This window comes from Planococcus citri, chromosome 3 (genome assembly GCF_950023065.1).
Source record: "Planococcus citri chromosome 3, ihPlaCitr1.1, whole genome shotgun sequence".
In the NCBI taxonomy this organism is placed as follows: domain Eukaryota; kingdom Metazoa; phylum Arthropoda; class Insecta; order Hemiptera; family Pseudococcidae; genus Planococcus; species Planococcus citri.
Window position 1 is genome coordinate 40641813 of NC_088679.1, and position 20111 is coordinate 40661923.

At 32.5% G+C, this 20111-nt stretch overlaps 1 protein-coding gene across 1 annotated transcript in view; it reads right to left on the reverse strand.

The window, feature by feature from the left end:
• Positions 1-20111, reverse strand: part of LOC135841613 (neuroligin-4, Y-linked-like) — a 233732-nt gene that overhangs the window by 45429 nt on the left and 168192 nt on the right. Inside the window, exon 2 of the mRNA XM_065358649.1 lies at positions 4171-4320. Within this exon, the coding sequence (XP_065214721.1) occupies positions 4171-4320 (150 nt within the window). The remainder of the gene's footprint in view (positions 1-4170; positions 4321-20111) is intronic.

The following is a 20111-nucleotide window of genomic DNA, read 5'->3' on the forward strand; positions in this document are numbered from 1 at the left end:
TGTGTTACTCTACAGCTGAGTATGGATGTGCCACTTGGGGCCTTTCCACACCCGTCAAGAAGATTGACGTCGCCCTCAACAACAACATGAGAATTGTGTCTGACTGCCTCAGACCAACCAGTGTTAAACACCTGCCAAGAATATGTGGCAGCGCACCTCCTGGGATACGACGGTATGTGGTAGTTGATGTTGGGAGGACAAGAAAGGAACCAGACCCACCCCAAGGCTGAAGTCCAGGAGGAGTTTAATGAGGGAGACACATGTAATGGATGTAGACCCAAAGGAGAGGCGAGAGAGAAGATGGTCGGATCTGGAGGAGGCCACATGTAGCGAGAACTTGGAAAATGGACACAAACTGCCAAATGTAGAGTGGCTCACACTAAACTAGATCCGAGCTGGATGCGCCTGGATGGCAATAAACCTTACCAGATGGGGCATACAGGATGATGTGAGGTGTCTGGATTGCGGGTAAATGTAGAATGACGACCACTTCCTCTCGTATGTGGCACTATCACTGCATACACTAGAGGAGGAGCTGTGGGAAGAAATGAACAACCGCACTGAAGACGTGGTGTAGAGATGGAAGGGAAGAATATGAGGAAATCCGATTGTCCTGGGAACAAGAAGAAGTCTATTTTTTGAAAAAATTATTTCCTTCTGCGGAGGTTTTATAACTCTTTTATCCCCGCACACCTCTCCATAAAGAAATACAGTACAAAAATATATATTTTTTCAGAACATGAACTATTAGTAGATTGAATAGGTTTTCAACTTTTTTCAAAATTTGACACACGGAATTTATTGTGAGATAATTTTTGAGAATGTGGTAGAAATTTCAAATTTTCTGTTGATGTTCAACCTTCTTCTCTTTCACACAAAATCACAAATTAATCTTGAATTAAAAACGGAAAATGGATTTATTTACCTAATTAATAGGTACATATAATTATGCTTCTGTTCTACTTTACAATATTACGACTAGAATAGTGCTTTTGATTTGATTATTTCTCAAGTAAGTACCTAGTTTATCACACTACAAGCTGCTGGATGTAAAGGGTATACTTTTCGACGGTTTCTATGAGAAAAAAAATGACTAAAAGCTGGAATATAATTTATCGAATCTATATTTGAATCGGTGAGAACAGAAAGGGACCAAGTCACAATTTCGGAAAAAAAATTTTCACGGATATGTGGGTTTTGAAATACGGCGGATCGACTGGTGATGTCAGATTTCCGCAAAACTGCCGGGAAAGTGGTATTTGGGCGCAGAAAAAAGGTGGATCTGCATTGATGACTTTTCTGTGAAATTTTTTGAATTCCTTGAAAAATAACAAACATTTTCGAGAAGACCATTTTTTGAAATTCAAGTTCATCTAAGTAACTATGTACCCGAAACGTTAAATAGGTACCATAGTACCTCTACCTACATATCTTCACTGTACTCAGATACGTGCAAAATTTTGGCATATTTTTTACAATCCGATGGTAAATTTGATTTAATTTTGACCGCTGACATTCAGAAACCGGTAACTTCATCTAATAGTCACCTGTAAGTATAGCCTTTACTACTGTATTAAGTAAGTATATACACCAGATATATTCCTCTGTGACTGTTTAATACGAGGAGATACTCTGCATAATTCGATAAGCTTATTTTTTTCTCTTCAACACCGCTAAGGAAAAGATTAATAAAATTTACATAAAATTTAAATAAATCCCTTTCGAAATACCGTTCTCTATTTATTTTAAAATCTTGATATTCCTTATAACATGTTTAACCTTTGAAATTTGCGTCTAATAAAGTCTCCAGAGAAATTACGTATGCTATGTGTACATGTGAGCGCAAAAAAAAGCTCAAAAATGTGAGACTGAGTAAATTGGCGATGTCACAGATGTGACCATTTCTTTTATACAACGTTGTGTTTAAAATTTATTGTTTCAGAACGCATAATTCATACTTAGGTGGGTACTTATATCTTGTACGTACATCTTTCAAATAGGTACCTACTACATATCTACCTAGTATAGACCTGTTAAATGCGATGTATTTTTATTTGCTTCGGGATATGATTTCACAGTTATACAGAAAATTATTCAATACGATAAGTATTTATGTTTGCAAGTTTGTTGTTATATGTACGTTGCTTATGGCTCGAAGTAAAATAAACGATATACCTACTCTTACGTACAGAGTGACATTATGAGAGAAAATTCTTAGTTTAATTTGGTCACGAAATTTATAAACATGAGAGATATTATTAGGTTGTTATTTTGGGTTTTATTCTAATATGGTAAACAGCCGCATTGCCGTTATTGTGATTTTAAAAACATCGCAAAATAGCTATATTTTATTTGTGTTTAGGTAGGTTATATTATGGCCTTTTTTTTGACAGCATTTCTGACACGTACACTGCCTTGAATGAAAGGTCTTACGAGGTGATAACATTTTTGCACCTTTTTAAACTAATAATGACGTATCTTCGTTGAAAAAAAAATATTTACGCGATGACATGATGTAGGTATAAGTTTTTTAGTCACTATAATGCTGGTCAAGTTATGTGATTTCGTTCTGTCATCGTTTTTTTCTCCCTATCTTTTCTCTAAACACGCGATGATTAATTTTAATAAAAATGTCGTACTAGGGAGTCGAGTACGTAATGCCTAGACACTAAGCAGATAGTTTTCTAACCACTTGAAAAAATAAGTTATTTGGAAAGCTTGACCTAATAAAAGTTTGACGTTCGGTCTTGTCAAGCATTAAAAAAATATTTATTTGCATTTTTTTTGTACATTTCTGTTCTGTGGAAAGATTTACGATGATTTTTCCTGCCAGCTTGAAAGCCAAGGTTCGCAGCGGTACCGAAAATGTTGCGAAGAAAAACGTGATAATTTTTTTTTATTGTTTACAAAATAGCGTATTTGCTTGAAAAAAGAATAACAATTCAAGATTCTTATCTTGTGTAAAAAATAATATAATAGTAAAAGAGATTACCTATCTTTTTAATTAGGTACTCTTTGCTTTCGTTTTTTTTCTTCTAAATGTTTGGTCAGAAATTACGTTGGCCACGCTTTTGTGAATTATTATTATAATGTTTCGTGTTTTGAAATGAGCTGTTAGTTCTTAAAATGCGCCTACTTGGTGATGAAGAAATTTCGTTCGTATTGTTAATTTGGCGGTATTACAACGGTATGGTTTGTTTTTTCGTTTTGTTTTGTTCCACATTATATTTATCAGATAAGTGCCTACGTTTTCAACTCATAGGTCCTACATAAATTCTGATTTTCTAAATCAGAAACTCTAGAAGAGCGTTAACGTGTGACAAGACTATTCGAAACGCTATAAGGACTCGTGAAATCATGCAGAAACGATTCTGGCGATCATTTTTTACTACCAATTCGACGTACTTTCAAGTGAATTTGGCTGTTCAACGACTACGATTAAAAGAAGAACACCTACCAATTGTAGAAAAGCAACAACAAAACACTCGAGCAGCATATTTCGATCTCCAAACAGGATAAAGACTAAGGAGGCTCTAGAGTTCACGCAAAAGTTCATTGATCTACGATCGATAAAAATAATTAAGACTGAAAAAAATCTAATAATATTTCATAGGACACGGCGTTAAAAATCGAATAAATACGCGAGCGAGTTTCGAATTAAAATAAAAAAAATTAAAAATAACGCTTTCCTTAACACTTCTAACAGGAAAATTTTCATTTCCGCAGACAATTTATAAGTTTATGAAGGATGCATTTGAGAATAGTGTAATGATTTTTCAACCGAGTTGAAGATGTACACTTGATGTTCTTTCTTTGTATCTGCCTATTCGTATTTCTTCCAAGAGCAATTCGATTTTCAGCTTACGTAAATTTATTCTCATCAAGTGTGAATGAAGTCTGGTTTGAAAATTACGAAAACAAATTCATTCAATATGACCTGTTGTCATTTTTTTGAACGGATTTTTACTGTTCTCAACACATACTACTTCTTTTTTCAATGCGAAAATCTTTTATCGACAGATTCCGCAATAAATTATGGATCAATTAGCATATCTAATTAGGTATAGGTAGTAGGTATACTAGGTACCTATAAATTCTTCTACATTTTTTGCAATTTGTTGACTTGGTTGAAAAGAAGAATTAATATGTATGTAATTAATAAACACTCACCTAGTACACCTAGACGATAATTGATCGTTACAACGAGTAGACCTCCATAGCTGGCGAGGACAGTTCCATCATAAGGATTTCCACTATTCCATTCATACGATTCACCATGGATTAATACTAATACTGGAAATTTACGGTTGGTTTCGCTCACTGAAACAAACAACACCAAAGAAATGAATAATTAGGTATATACTTTAATCAATGCACAAGTACTTAGTTATAAAAGAAAAAACAATGATTTTGGCGACTAGATGTTACAAAAATTGCAATTAGCTATTAAAATGTTGACAGCGAATAACAAAAAGTCCCCTAAATCCTTTTCCACCACCTTTTCAAGAAAATCTGCCAAGAGAAAGCATCCTCATAAAATTTAAATAAACACACCATCTGGACTTCTGGACATATTTTTCAAAAGAGAAGTGATATGCTAACGTTACGAAGAATAAAAATTTTACGATAAATTCAAAAATGACGATAAAAAATATTCAAAGAATTTACTCGTAGATATTACAAGATGGCTTCTGTATAATAAACAAGCAAAAAAGAAAATAAATAAATAATAATATGCTGCACCAGATATTCTTTCTTTCAAATAAACGTTCTATATCCGCATCAGGACAAGTTTTACGATTAAGTTGTCAAATTAGGTATAAAAAAAATCAATTTTTTCATTCATGTTTATCTCATAGTACATACTAACATAAATACAACACAAAATCAATCGATGTCAGGTTCAAAGCCCTATGATGCTCATCAAAGAAGTCTCGTTACTCGATTGTACTCTTTCCATCCTATTTTCCCCAAGTAGACCGTATATTATATTAGGTATACGGAAAAAATCTGATAAATGAGTTCATTAGAGTATTTTATAAAAAGAAAAAAAAATGCAAATAGAATTAATCATAATAATTCAAAATACCGTCTAGCGTCGATACAGCCTGAAGCTTCGTTGTTTAAATTAACCAGGTAGGTAGGTAGTACTACAACAATAAAGAAATTTCTATATTAATTACTCTCTTGTAAAAACATGATACAGTATTTTTTTGTAGGGAAAATCTGTTCTAACCGAAGGTGAATCGCCTGAATAAATATACCTTTGTCATTAGGAAAAAAAGCAGTAGATGGTGGATTTTTTTTTCATAATTCATAATCTCTCGTTACGTATTTAATTTTACGTTGAAAATAAAACTTAAAAAGACACGTATATAGCATTACATTACACGAGGCATTAAGTAGAATAAAATTTTAGAACCTTGTATAATTAAATAACGAACAACATTTCCATTTTGTATTTCACTCCCGTCAACAATTTAATTATTTAACATTATCATTTAAACATTACAAAAAAAAAGTTTGATAAAGTTGCGACACTGATTAAGCAAATTTATTTTACATCCAGTTTCATTTTCGTTTATGACTAATTTTACATACGTTAAAATTTGAGTATGTAAATTATGACAGCTTTTTCTGGGTGTTTGCATGTTTGTACAACGTCGCATATAAGAAACCTCGTAAAGTAATTACACAACCAGCTAGTTAATCCTTTTCTTTTCGAAATATGTACGCAAAAAAACTAAAATTTATACTTGTAGAACCCTATGTTGTACCATCTAAAAAGCTAAATTTACAACAGAAAAAAACCTTACAACGTTCTACTTCTTGAAATGAAGTTTTTTTTTCGCGTGTGAAATATCAATTAAATAGGAATAGATATGTTTTCGAAATCTCAGCACTGGAGTAGCATAGAGAATTTTTTATGTTAGGAGAGTGAAGAGAGCTTTTACAAAACAGTCTCGGTAGATACATACCCTGAAGAATATCACAAACGATGTGGTACACGTAATTTCTAACGAAAAAAAATAAAAAATTAAAGGAACATTGGATGGAAGTGAAGAAGGAGTCAACGAAAGATTTTTCAATTTTGCTTTCCCTTTGATCAATTTTAGAAGCCAGTGGGACATAAATTGGGAACAGGGGTCCACAGAGAGTCCAGTAAAAAAATTTGGTTGTTATTCGTTGTAAGCACCCTTGAAAACATGTCATTTGTCATTTGATCATCACACCATTTCGATTATTTTCATATCATTGACTGAAAGGGAAAAGGAATTGCCGCATTCGGTACAATGATATTGATCAAATCCAAAAAAAAAAGTCACATTCGCGTTCAACAACTTTTGAAACATAGTATTCGGTATATTGCGTGATTTCGAAATTTTCTCGTATCTTGCCTAAAAATAAAGGGAGAGCGCCTCTTTCTGTTAAAAGTGATCAATTTTTAAAATAAAACATTTCAAACCAATACAAAAAATAATAATTTTGGATCAAAATTTCGAAAAAATAAAAAGAACTCATAATCAGCCCATCGACAATGCCGACGATTTGGCTAACATAACACTGCGGTGTTGTTTTGCCTTCAAATTACTATTACACGAACCTTCGTAAGTTGTGTTAATAAAATTGCATAACCAGTTTGCCGTAAATACGGTGCGTTAATTCCTCATTGAATCATGACGTTTATAGCTACTCTCCATCAGCTTGAACCGAAAATCAAGTCTGGTATTCTGATTTTACTCAACAATGTTTATAATTTTTGTTTATGGTCCGGTGAAGTAACCACTGTTATCTAGAGGATGTAAGAAGAAGGAAGCTTGTAACTCGAGACTAGTTGAACTTGGAGTTAATCTGCTAGCGATGTTCTAAAAAGAATGACGAATAGATTCTAAACCAATATCAATTTTTCAAAACTGTAAAAATGAACTTTCACAGCGAAAGGTCAAATTATTGTGATGAATTTAAAAATTGAAAGCTACATTTTAGAAATTTGAAAAAATTGCAGTACCTACTTAAATACCTTCAACTCTCCTCAAAACCAAATTATTTTCATAAAGGAATTTTACACCCTTGAAGGGCACAAGAACCTCCAATTCTAACATAGATTTTTGTAGTCGTACCACTTAACACGGATATGCTTTTTGCGCAGTGGATTTGTCTGAAAGCGTGACCCATGATCAGTGTGACGCTGACTTTAGAAAACAAGGAAAAAATTCCAATTGAGTTTCTAGGATTGTTATATGTAGATATGTCAGTTTGTCTGATTTTACAATATTTAGTACTTTAAAGAATTTGAAATATATTGCGATGAGACATTTTGAGTTTGTTGACCGCAGACTTTTATACGAGTATGTATGTAATGTATGTATGTCCAACTCTTGAAAAACTAGGAAAAAACCTCGATAAATTCTCGACTATTTATCAAATTTTTGAAAAGTTGGAAAAAATCGGATAAATTCCAGATACATATTATGTCAAACTTTTGAATAAATATTTCAAAAACTTGATCAATTTCCAAAGTTTTGAGTTAAAAAGTCAAGGACCAATATTTTGAAGCAAAACACACGTCCATGATTTTAAATTTTCCTTGCATAAGATACTCGTATCTATTGTGATAAAATTTAAAAAAATAAATAAATAGTGAAGTATCATATCGATTATTAAAAATTCAAAGACATTTGCATGAGTATACTAGCTTAATTTTCCGAATTGACCGCATCGGTACTCCCTCCACTCTTCACAGTGACCTTAAATCTAGTCAAAATCTCCCAAAAAATTGAAAATGAAATACGTTATGTTGTTTCGGTTCTAATCTTGTTTTTTTTTTTTGCGAGTATAATGATGAGGAGTACAGGTTCAAATAATTCTTGCAGGGTTAAGAATTCACAATTCGGATTAAAAATGTCAGGATTTGATTCGTGATTCGAATATTTTTTTTTAGACATGATTGACGATTGTGATTCGTGATCCGTGACTCGAATCATTTTTTTCAGCTATGATTCATAATTACTCACGAGCCATGAATCACGTTCATGAATCTTTTTTTTGCTCTTGGTTCTCTTAATTAAACGACGTTGCTTTTGATTTTTGCAGCATTTTTCAAATTAAATTTCGAGATACTTTATCTACCCACTTCGAATGATATTTCAAGCAATTGTTGCCAAATCGAAAGAATTGTCATAACTTTTTGGCTATTTTACTCGATTTAATACCATTTCATCGTCCCTGACCTCCGAATCATTAAAGCATGGCGTAATTTACTCACTCGTTTAGTTACTTGAACTGACTCTGAGTATAAAATTTCATATCATTTATACGAGTATTACCAGCTCATTAAAACGAATCGAATCGTATACAGAAAGGAAGTACGACCACGCATATGGCCTGAAACCGCGTAAAAAGCTCGTGTGATATGTACGTGGTTTTACGAGTATAGGTCTAATATACGATAAATTCCGTTGATCACTAGATATAATACGAACATTCGTATTTATATTATCCTAATAATGTCCGCATTGGAACCGGAAAAAAATATCTAGTTCGTGAAAAAAAAACGACCACTAGCTCTTCCGTTAACAACGGTGAAAAAAAAACTCTTAACCCATGCAATGTAAACACTCAGTTGAATGAATTTTTCAGACAAAAGTTACGTAATACGAGTTGAAATTAATTTTAAAAATTAAAAGCAAACAAAAAAAACTAGCTAGGTATAATACCGTTGAATATGCGTGTTAGTCGTCGAAAAAAAAAATACTTTGGTTAGAAATTTTGATACAAGTAATCTTCATTTCGCATGTAATATTTATACGAAATTTAACCTTCAAACAAAACGGTTTATATCAACTTGATATTTGGTTATACACAGATTCCATTAAAGCAGGCCTACCGCAAAGAACATTTAATGGTCTACCATTCGAAGTACTAGTACGATAGATTCACTCGTTAGAATAGCAACTTCAATAGTTTCACCTCATTAAAAAATTTCGTCTGTCTACAAGAACGTCGGAAGCATTTACATCTATTCCAATGTTGACATAGTATTCGTATAGTATAAGATAATGTTTCCAGAGAAACTTTAGAACTTCCCGCTATTCCATTTATCGTGCCTTTTAATCGAGTTTATTCACAAGTTGCGTGATCGGATTATAAATTCAATTAGATCGTAAATTTATGCAAATATTCGAAAATGTTATTCGGAGAGTATTAATTTTTGATGCATTTGTGTTCATCTTACTCGAATCTAAGAAATTAAATCGGCTACAGTATTAAATTTTCGGATTATCATTACGGTATAATGCGCTAATACATATAAACGAAGCCTTTGGGTTTATAGTCTATACGTAACGACGACGAGAGGAAGGAAAAAAAGAAGGTGTTAAAAAAAGAGACGACAAAAAAAACACATAGTATTAAAAGTTAACGGCATTTCCTTTCTCATTCGTTAATAAGCGAAAACGAACGACCGTAATATTTTTCTCTCGTTAAAATTCCAACTCGTAAAATTTTTTAATTTATTTACTAATTTTTATCGTCGAATTTTTACAAGCAATACCGCAGAGGCATAAGAAAAAACTGCAAAAATACTCCGCTTAAATCCCACAAGGGATAAAAATTTTTGACTAGTCTTTATTAAATAGCATTAAACGAATTTAAGAGTAGGGCAGTATCGAGGGTAGAAAAAAAAAGGGTAACGGTATTTGTAAATCCTGCGAACCAGTAAGCCACGAAGAAGATAATCGCTTTAGCTATAGCATAGCGGAGACTTTTCAGATATGAAGCCTAAATGACAAACGACGTTTGGGAAATACATGATTTTACGACTGAAGACAAAGCGAAGCAGAGAGGAAGATATCCAACCGCCAGCACTTTATTACGTCCAAAGGCGACAGCTGTACTTTTTGTCGCGTTTGCTTTAAAATCCCTGAGAAGAGCTTTGCGTAAACTTTTCTTTCGCACGTTGTCGTCCACTTTACCTTTCATACACTGTGTGTGAGGTATAAAGGTAGACTATCCTACTATGTCTATGTAACGTGTACATTTACTGCATATAGTCTGCGTATGCATGTCCATAACTGATGTTTCCTGACAAGAATTAAATTCACTGGGTATATAAATTCACGTTAGTAAGAGTAGACGCCAAAATGAATATTAATCTTATAAACTGTGCTGGTAAGTCACTTTCCGAATAAGGGCTGCCAATTTTTGTACAATTTTTCGAATATCTTTGTAGAATATTTTTGAAAATAAAATTACGACAAATGCAGGGGCAGGATGTCTAGTCAGAAGATATCCGACCAGATTGGAAAAATGTTCAAAAAATGAGTTTTCTTGAAACGTAAAAAAGTTTTTACTTTTCAATGGTACAATTTCTGCTCTTCTATCTTGATTATAGTTGAAAAGTTATATGGATTTGAATTCTGAAAAATCATTTCTCAAAAAAATTTTAAATGTTTTCTCCTCGAAAATTAGCCAAAATTCATAAAACTGTTATTAGAAGATTTTTCACTCATAATAATGCTGAATTGCTGATTTAAGAGTTTTGGCCAATTTTCGAAGAGTTAAAAATTTTTCTGAATTTTTTTGGGACTAATTTTTCAGAATTCAAATCTTCATAACATTTTAGCTCATAAAGATAGAGGACCATTAGAAAAAGCAAATCTATTTCTTCAAGAAACATTTGTAACAAAAATATAAGACTGAGTATTTTCGAAATTTTTGAGGAAAATGTCAAAAATTTTGCGCTGGAACACTCCGTTTAATGGATTTTTAGCACTTTTGCGATTAAAGATTTAATTTTTGAAAAAATGACAACACACCTCATACTCCGATCAATTTTTTTCTTCGTGAACATCTTGACATGCTGAGGAGGGAGGAGGGAAGATCAAAGAATTATAACGATGTTTGAACTCAGCTGCAGTTTCAAATTGACAGAAATCAATGGGCCCCTTTATATAAAAATTTTTTAAAATTTCGATCAATATTGGCGGCTTATGTGCTTTCCAAGAAATGTTGAGATCCCCTTTTCAAAATTAATGTGTTGCAAAGGTTATAAAAATGGTCGGCTTTAAATCCCTCGAACTGATTTCCACCAAATTCAATTATTTTTGAGATATAGGCCTCCCAAACGCATAAAAATCTTGAGCTCCCACCACTTTCCGAAGAATTGAGCAGTTGAATATTATGGTGATTACTCTACGAGATGATCAGAGGAGCCTCTTTAAAAATAAGGTGAGCTCCAAGATTGCTTGTTAGCATACAAAGGTTATTAGCTTATTTTGCCTGTCTGAGATTTTGAAATAACTGGAGCAAAAAATTTTTAATATCGCGAAAGTTAAAATTGTACCGATTCGGTTCCTTTGGAAAGAAAAGAAGACAAGAAGTGTATATTGCGCGATCTTACCATGAACCTCTACAAATTTTTCACCAGGTGAGATTTTAAGTGGAAAATTCGACGTAATTTATTAGAAAAATTTTTTTCACATGCCTCTTCAATTTTATACAGATGAGCAATTTCAACGTAGGATTTCTTTGTTCGTTTTAAGCGGTTGAATCAGAATCCATTGTGTAAAGTATTAATTAATTCCTTTTAAATATTTATTCAAAATCACCATCATTTCAAATTTCAAGATGGGCACCTCATTCATTCTTACAAATAGGCAATAGTTATTTTGTGCTTCGTTATACACTGAATTCTGCAAAAAAAAATCACACAATTGATGGAGTCTGTATGTAGGCCTGCGCTTACAATCATAATGATTGAATCTGTACTTTTAAAGAAAGAACTGCCAAAAATGAGATTACATTTTTTTTCGTTTGAGTTATTTAAAAACAATAGTTGAAAAGGAACGAAAGAGGGCAATAACAGCTTATATAGATAACGAATCTTGTCCTTAAAATAAATGTATGTACTTTGTGGGAAACCTTATAACATTGCACATTCAAATTAATTACAGGTAAATTGTCAAAATTCTTCATCTCACAACTATTAAAATTAATACAGAACTTTTCACCCAAAAAAAAAAAAAAATTATTCGAATAAAATTCAAACATAATTCTATACCGATTAAATCCTTTGAAATTTTGAAATTATCCACGAACTTGTTGAATGAATATAAACAGAATATATTTTCGAAGCCATCATAAAAGCTATTCCACGGTTATAAAATCGACGATATCGAATTTAAATACGCGTATTTTTCTGAAAATCTCGACCATTATATTAAACCTAGGATTAACAGAGTATTCTGTATCCTGGTATTCTTTTTGAACACGATACTGGAAGAATGCCAACACCTTTTAAAATTCTTCAGACCCGCATCTACTGCAGAAGCGTTTGAAACAAGCTTTTCATTAATTTGGACCAAGGTGATTTCAATAATACACACCTTTCTACCTTATAGTATCTCGAGCAAATTCAATTTACGACAAATTGGTTTAAATTCGTCTCTCTTCGTTTTGAAACTAAAATGGTGTACGAGTTTACTTGTCAATTTTCATCCAATAAATTATAGCAGAAGTAGAAATTCAATTGTAACTTCATTTTGGAAATTAAAGCAATCAAAATTCATCTTTCGAGATTCCGCGAGTAAGAGCATAGTACAACGAAATTATATTGCCAAATTTTAATACATAGTTATTTACGACTAGGAATTTACCGATATCAGATACCTACTTCAATTCCGTTGGAATGTAATCGCGACGTGTTTAATTAAAAACCGAAATAAATCGTATACTAAAGAAAAGCGTAAACATCTATACTGGAACTTCAAAGTTGTAAACAAATAGGTAAAAGTTTTTTTCCCCTTTTTTCAATTGTTGAGCACAGACGTATGAAAAATTCATATTGAGATGTGTTCCCGTTCGTTACATTCATTTTTGAATCAATGGTTCGATTTGTTACAGTATAAGGAAAAATAATAAACAACATTTATAGATTTTCATTTTATATTATCAACACGACAACTTTTCATGCATGCTTAATAGGAATGTTGAAAGAAACTTTGTGGCAAGAGCTGGTAACTTTTTGAAAAAGTTGAAAAGAAATGGATTTCGTTAAACTTCTACTTCTGCTATCGTTTCATTGATTTCAGAAAAAAAACACACCAATTCGCAACGTATAGGTACCTACTTATACAAAAAAAAAAAAAAAAAAAAACGGAAATAAATCTCGAGTTTATTTTAGTATATGGGTACTACAGGGTGAAAAAAAACCAACATCCAAAAATGTTCACAGTATAATATGGGCAAAATTTTGTTATACCTACGTTGGTTAAAAAAAAAAAAAACGTCAGAATGAAATCTAACGAATTGAAAATTAACATCGATAAAATGAAAATGAGACATACGAGTACAATAGTAAATAATATCCGACGAAGTGTTCGAAACATTCACACGATTTAAGCGAATATAAGCAAAAGAAATTGGCAGAATAAAAGTGAAAACGGCAGAAAGGTTGGAGCACAACGTGTCCTGAATTAATAATGCTATCAACTCTAGCGGAAAGAAGATACAAGGATCGAATCTTAACCTTTACCATAACTAGTTATATTATGAACGAGGAATACTTAACGACAACTGCCACCCCCTCTAACCACTCATTCTGCCCTATTGCCGTAAAATTCGGATAATTTAGCCATAAAATTCGCTGAAATGGATACATTTAAATTCTAGATATCTGATCCCAGATAAGCAGAAAAATACGCGACTGGGTTTTTAAATTAGTCGACAGATAAATTTACTAATTTTTCAACAAATTTTCACAAATATTAACAATAGAGATATATTTTCAAAAGAGCTGGTGTTGATTTCTCTTTTCAATTCGCAGTACATATTTCACATCGTTGCGAATATAGTGGAATACATATAAGGTAGGTGAGCGTGAGCGCCTCACCGAACTAAAATTACAGGGCAACGCACATGACACAAGACACATACAGGGTGTCCTGGCACAGGAGTAAAGCCTTCTATAACGAAACAGGCAGTCTATGCCAAGTTCGTGTATTCATGCTTGCCTAACTTCTAATTTGGTAGGGCTGGAATATACGTACCTATTTGTGAAGAAACTTCAGCTGTTGAAGTAATCTTTACGTAATTTTTATGCTACTCGGCTACTATTGCAAAAATTTCGTTTCACCAACGCACAATTTCAAATTATAGGTAACATTTTTCAAGAGATCATGCTCATGGTGGGGGTTGAAGACCGTCATTTTTTATAGATGAATGAGTTTATGTCTTGGACACTTTTTTGAAAAATCCATTCTTGAGCTTTCAGTAGTAATTCGAGGTACCGTCAATGAATCGCCCACAATGGACAGCTAAAAATCGATTTGTGGCGTATTCTCGATCTATTTAACGAGTTTATCCACATTTGGACTGATTTTCAAGCGGACATTTCACAGTTGTTTTTTTTTTTTTGACCAGCATAATTTTCAATGATAACTGGAGAATGCTGTTAAAAGATAACTTCGAGGTGTCACCCTAGAAATTCGCTCAAATGTGAATAAACTCCTTAAACCGGTCTACAATAACACAATTTTGAGCTGCCCAAATCAATTTTCACGTCTTCCAGAGAAATTTCGAAATTCTGGAGAAATCTAAGATTGCGCTTGGACGTTCCAAAATCACCAAAAATACATGACATTCTATTCGGTGGAGTTGATATTAATTCAAGATTAACTTTTATAATTTTTACTGAATAAGTAAATACTTTTTTTTTTTTTTTTTTTTTTTTAAACATGAATCACCAACAATAGTTAATATAGGTATGTTAATGTACATACTTTAAATTATTTATTTTTCACTTTGAACAATTAGTCGGATTTATTATCAACAAAGAACCATTTCTGTCTCTACACATAACGTTTTCATTTCCTCCAAAATTAGATACGAATATAATCACTTTTATTCATCTTGAATTATTGTAAAGAAATTCTTTTAAAAATTAGGAAGAAAAAAATAATAATCTCATTGTAACGTTGAAGCAGGAAAAAATTAAACTTGTATTTTACTTTTAAAAAGTTATTTAACTGGTAACGTTTCACAAATACGTCTAAATTAATTTTTTTCAAATCCGTAAGATTAATTAATGTTATCAAGATAGCAAAAATATTTGCGAAGCAGTAAAATTATTTCTTAATAAATATTTTGCGACTTGCGAGGCCGAGGCCAACGCAAAGATAGCAAGTAAATCCCACGATTCGAATTGTATAAATTTTATCCAGATAAGAGGAAAAAGTATTTTATATTTTCTTACATTGATACCTAGGAACTTGGGAGTATTTCGTTATTGTGTATTCGTGTAAATAAATATTGTTTTACCACCATATAGGATTTTTGTAATTTTACCAGCTAAATTGCCCAATTTTTATAAAAAATTGGGAATTTTCCAATAATACGAGAAGGCAATTTTCTGTTCTCTGCAAAAAATTTCAACTTACGTATTTTTTGTCTATGTATAAGCAAAAAAGATACCAAAAAAAAGGTTATAAATATTGCAATCTCAATTTACTTTCGGGCGTTTAAATTTCTTGGAAAAAATACCTCTCACTTTTAAACATGTGAAAGTACACAGCCGATATCAACTTGGATAAACAAATGCGAAGTAAATTTTTAAAACCATCTAGTATCTGCATATAATCTTAGATGATGAAATTTCCTACACGAATTTTTCAAGTGTATTGAATTTTTTTGCTATTCTTATGAATAATCAACCTCAGATGCATCGTTAGATTCACTCTTTGCCCATTTCTTAGAATTTTAACATTATTATATGAGACATATGTACATATACTACGTATTTAGTCACTCTTCGAAGTCTTTTTTTCGCTTATGATGTTGGATTACATGTCAGAGTTTTTTTCATCATGATTTCCCCAGCGGTGGTTCCATTTTCAGCGCACGAGCCGCGCCGAGCCCTTTTACGAATGGAGAAATTTTTCGCGACGACGTGTCAACTGCCGCCGACAAGCCCAAAAATGACCCTGGTGGGCGTAAATGGAAAAATTGATGTATACTTGGGGACACGCTAATCCTTTTATTTTCAGGTCATACATCATCCGTATATGAAGGCAAAAGTAATACCACGTTACAACGACGATTGCTTACAAATTAACCATGTTTTATAGGCGAAATGGGACATCTTTGAACCGGTGAACTTTTCCTATTTAAAGCGCCGAAAACAAAATCGACTGGCACGCCTTTGCTTAACCCGAATCAAAATAAACTCTCCGCGCCGTTTAATTTCCCAAAGGAAAAGAGGACATAATTACCGGTATGTTATTATTGATGAAGCGAATCTTCTTTTCAACTTTCAGCAGTGTCAGAAACATCTATACCTTCGCGTACGTACTACAAACTATACAACCACAAACGAGAGCTGGGCAAGTTTTCTTAACAAGTAATTCTTCAAATCGGGTTTCTTTTCGAAAACTATCTATTCGTTGGGATTTTTCTAGAAAATTTGAGGAGAATAGTTTAAATCTTCTTTTTCAAGTCTATAAACGTGAAGAGAAGAGGTATAGAACGACTTTGTCGGCAAATTCGCAACAAAAACACCAATTTCATTTCCAAGTTTGATAGATTTTCAAGAAAAAAAAAAAATCAACAAAAATACTACGTCTAGCGTGATCTGAAATGTTTATAAATTCTATAATCATCCAATCTATCAATCACATAACGTAAAAATGGTCGTGATGTGTTGCACTTTTTCCATTTTAATAAATGAGAAAAGCGTTGGCATTTTTCAAATTTTTCTAAAAAAAAAAAAGGAGTACCTACTTACTACAGAGGCACCCGAACCAGCAGAAAACTGTTTGAACTGGATATAGCTACTCAAAAGAGTGTGCAAATAAATTACTTGAATCATTATAACCAAAACTTCAGGTGCTATACTGTATTTTTCGATTTTTTTTTCAAGATCAAATTTGTGCTAACAATGTGAACATAAATTGAAATTTTACCAAATTGACTTGGAAAGCTGAAATTTGGTACCTATGTACCCTATTTTCAACCTCTTAAATCGATTAGAAATTGTTTTGAATCGTTTAGAGTAGTTCTGAGAGCCTTCGGCAAATTTTTGTTACAAGGAAGTCAATCAGAAAAAAATTGTAGGCACTGCACAAAAAAAAACAAAAAAAAAACAGAAGAGCTTTTAAAAATGCCAATTAACTACAGCTAAGATTTTAGGTGCTGAATTCAATTTTCTTACTTATGGTGAAATTTTCAAAATTTAAATGCGATCTTACCGTAATTTAAGAGTTTCATTTTCATAAAAAATCGTATGGGTCAAAATGACACAAGATTTGTAATTTCAGTGAAGGTTCCCCCATACTTACTCTCTCTAGTTATACGTTGACGATCATTTTAGTTTAACCCACTTAAATGATCAAAAAACAGAGTATCAATCAACAGGTTTTTCCGCCCTACAGACTGCCCCACTCGATAATTTTTTCCCCATCGAAATAAATTCATTCAACGAGTTAAATCACCTTGGAACGTGAGGACAGTAGAGAGACGATAGATGCATCTGCTCCATTCTAAACACGACCCCTCATCAAATATTTATTTCGTGTCGAAATGATCGCATAAGAAACCAACCTTTTCTGCTCGATAAGATATATGATTTTTGATTCAAAAACATGCAACTTTTTTGACTGGTGCGTAAACTCGGTTTATTACCGGATAGAATACACCTTAGCATTCTTTAATCAAATCTTTACCGTTCGTTTACTCTATTGTATTTTCTTTTTTAGCACACGCTTCTGCATAATCGAGCCTTAAACACATTCCAGTTTCTTATACACGTGTTTGAATTGCTCGTTCGTATGTAAAATCAGAATCTTAAAGTACTCGAAGCGCTAAACGTTTTATAAATTTTTCAAAGTTGCAATATCTGCCAAGTATCTATTCTTCGTCGCATTCAATATTCTCTCGCGTTTTTCCCCCAAAAAAACGAAGGTGGAAAAAAATCAACAGCTTCGAGATCTATATGTTTACGACGAAAGTAAAATTACAATCACGTTAAACGCAGCACGTGAAGGTGATAAAATAATACGAGCCTAAATAGTTAAAGAGAGAATCGAAGTCACCGCTATTTACAAAATCAGCTTCGTATTAGGAAATATTCCGATCAGGTTTGAAAAGCAGGCGTTCCAACTTGCCGAGTAAAATATACACATACCAAATTGAGTTTCTTGTTTTTTCTGTTTATTTTTTCTCACGCCCCCGAAAGGTATGAAAGAGAAAAATGAAAAATTGATATTTTTCGCAACGAAAATAGTTTCTTTCGAGATTGAAAAAAAATCATCAACAGTTACTCCAACGTCGATTTTATTTCAAATTCCAGTTCCTACTGATACTTTACGCTGACATGATAACGTCCGAAGAAAATTTCGTACGTTCGGTAAATTCGAGAACAATTTCTTTTTCTCTTTTCTAAAAATATCGAATATATTGTACGATATACTTATCCATTCTTAAATGATGAGCAATTTTTATAAAAGTCGATTTCACGTAAGGTAAACGATAAACGTAAAAAGATAGTTTACAGTTACCCTCACACACACACACACACACGCACGCACAAACTTGAATTAACTTGCTACATTCCGATCTTGTTATTTCTTCAACAGTAAAACTGTAGATATACCTATGTACCTAAGTTACAATGGTATTTGGTACAGTAGTATATCGAATCCCAAAAATAATCGATTTTTTTTTACGGTTACTTTATCAAATGAATTCATCTTTTGTTCTAGTTCTCGATAGACGTTTATGTATGATTATAGACACGCCAATTTTTTTAGACACCTACACATCTAAATATAACCTCATATCAACTCACATTCCATACCTAGTGAATTTCGCTCAATAAATTCATCTTATCTATGGTACCTAATATTTCAATTCGTAATCAATCATGAAAAAACGACCTCAAAAATCGCGAAAACTTTTTCACAAGTCGCGGTAAAAAAAAGAACATATTTTAAAAGTTCTTCCTCTTGACCAAGCATTAAAAAATTTTAACTGGATATTCGCCAATTTTGTCGCATTAACTAGAAATCGGAGCGTTTCTTCCGAGCAAGCCAAAAATTCAAAACTGTTTCCTGTTTTATTCTTCGCCATTTTGGAAAACTTACGGTCGTTTTATCTCGCGCGCTTTTTTCTTCCTTTTTTCCCTTTTTCTTTCATTACACGATGGAACGCGTTATTAAATAAATTGTTCTTATCGGATTCATGGGCGTAATAAACCTCCTGGAAATACCGAATTTTAAAATTATAACCGACAAAAAATGTGCGAAAAATTATTATTTTCGGCGAGCAGAAAAAAATACTCGATAATTTATTATAATTCTACGTCGCACGTACGAGTCGCTTTTCATGTTTTTAAAGAAGTCTACGCGTTATCGTCCAAATTTTAGAATAAGCTTTCGTTTTCGCGGATTTTTTAAAAATTTGCGTCAACTTATACTGGCATACCAATAAATAGGCATTTAATTTACGCCACACCGAATAATATTCGCAATTTTTGGTTGCTCTTATTTTCGAGAGTTTGGTGTCTTCGTTTCATCGTTCGTTGCCTTATTCAAACTCCCGGAGGTTTAATTTTCCTGAAGTACAAAAATAATGACTCTAAATATTTTCAATAAGAAAAAAATGTGAAAATTGAAATAGGCAACAAAACAAGTTTCAAACTTCTAACTTTTGACTCACATCAATTCGCCTGACATGTTTTTAAATTGAAAATCACCAAAAAGAATAAAAGCAATTAAAAACACCAATAAAAGCAGACAAAAAGATAAGAAAACTCAAAAAAACCGACAGTAGATCGAGAAAAAACAGCAAAAATAGACACTAATTTCAAAATAAAAACAAAAATTCTTCATAAAAATAGGATAAAATTCCACGAATAGGGCGAAGGAGAAAATAGCATAGATATGAAAAAAAGAAAAGTCATAGACGTTAGGAAGAAAACAAAGGAAGCAGCAAATATCAAAATTAGTGACATGAAAGCAAAAAAATTAAGCAATAGAAGCAAAAAAAAGTCGCCAAAAATCAGAATGAAAATCCTCTTAAAGAAATAATATCATGACAACATCAAAACAGACAAATCA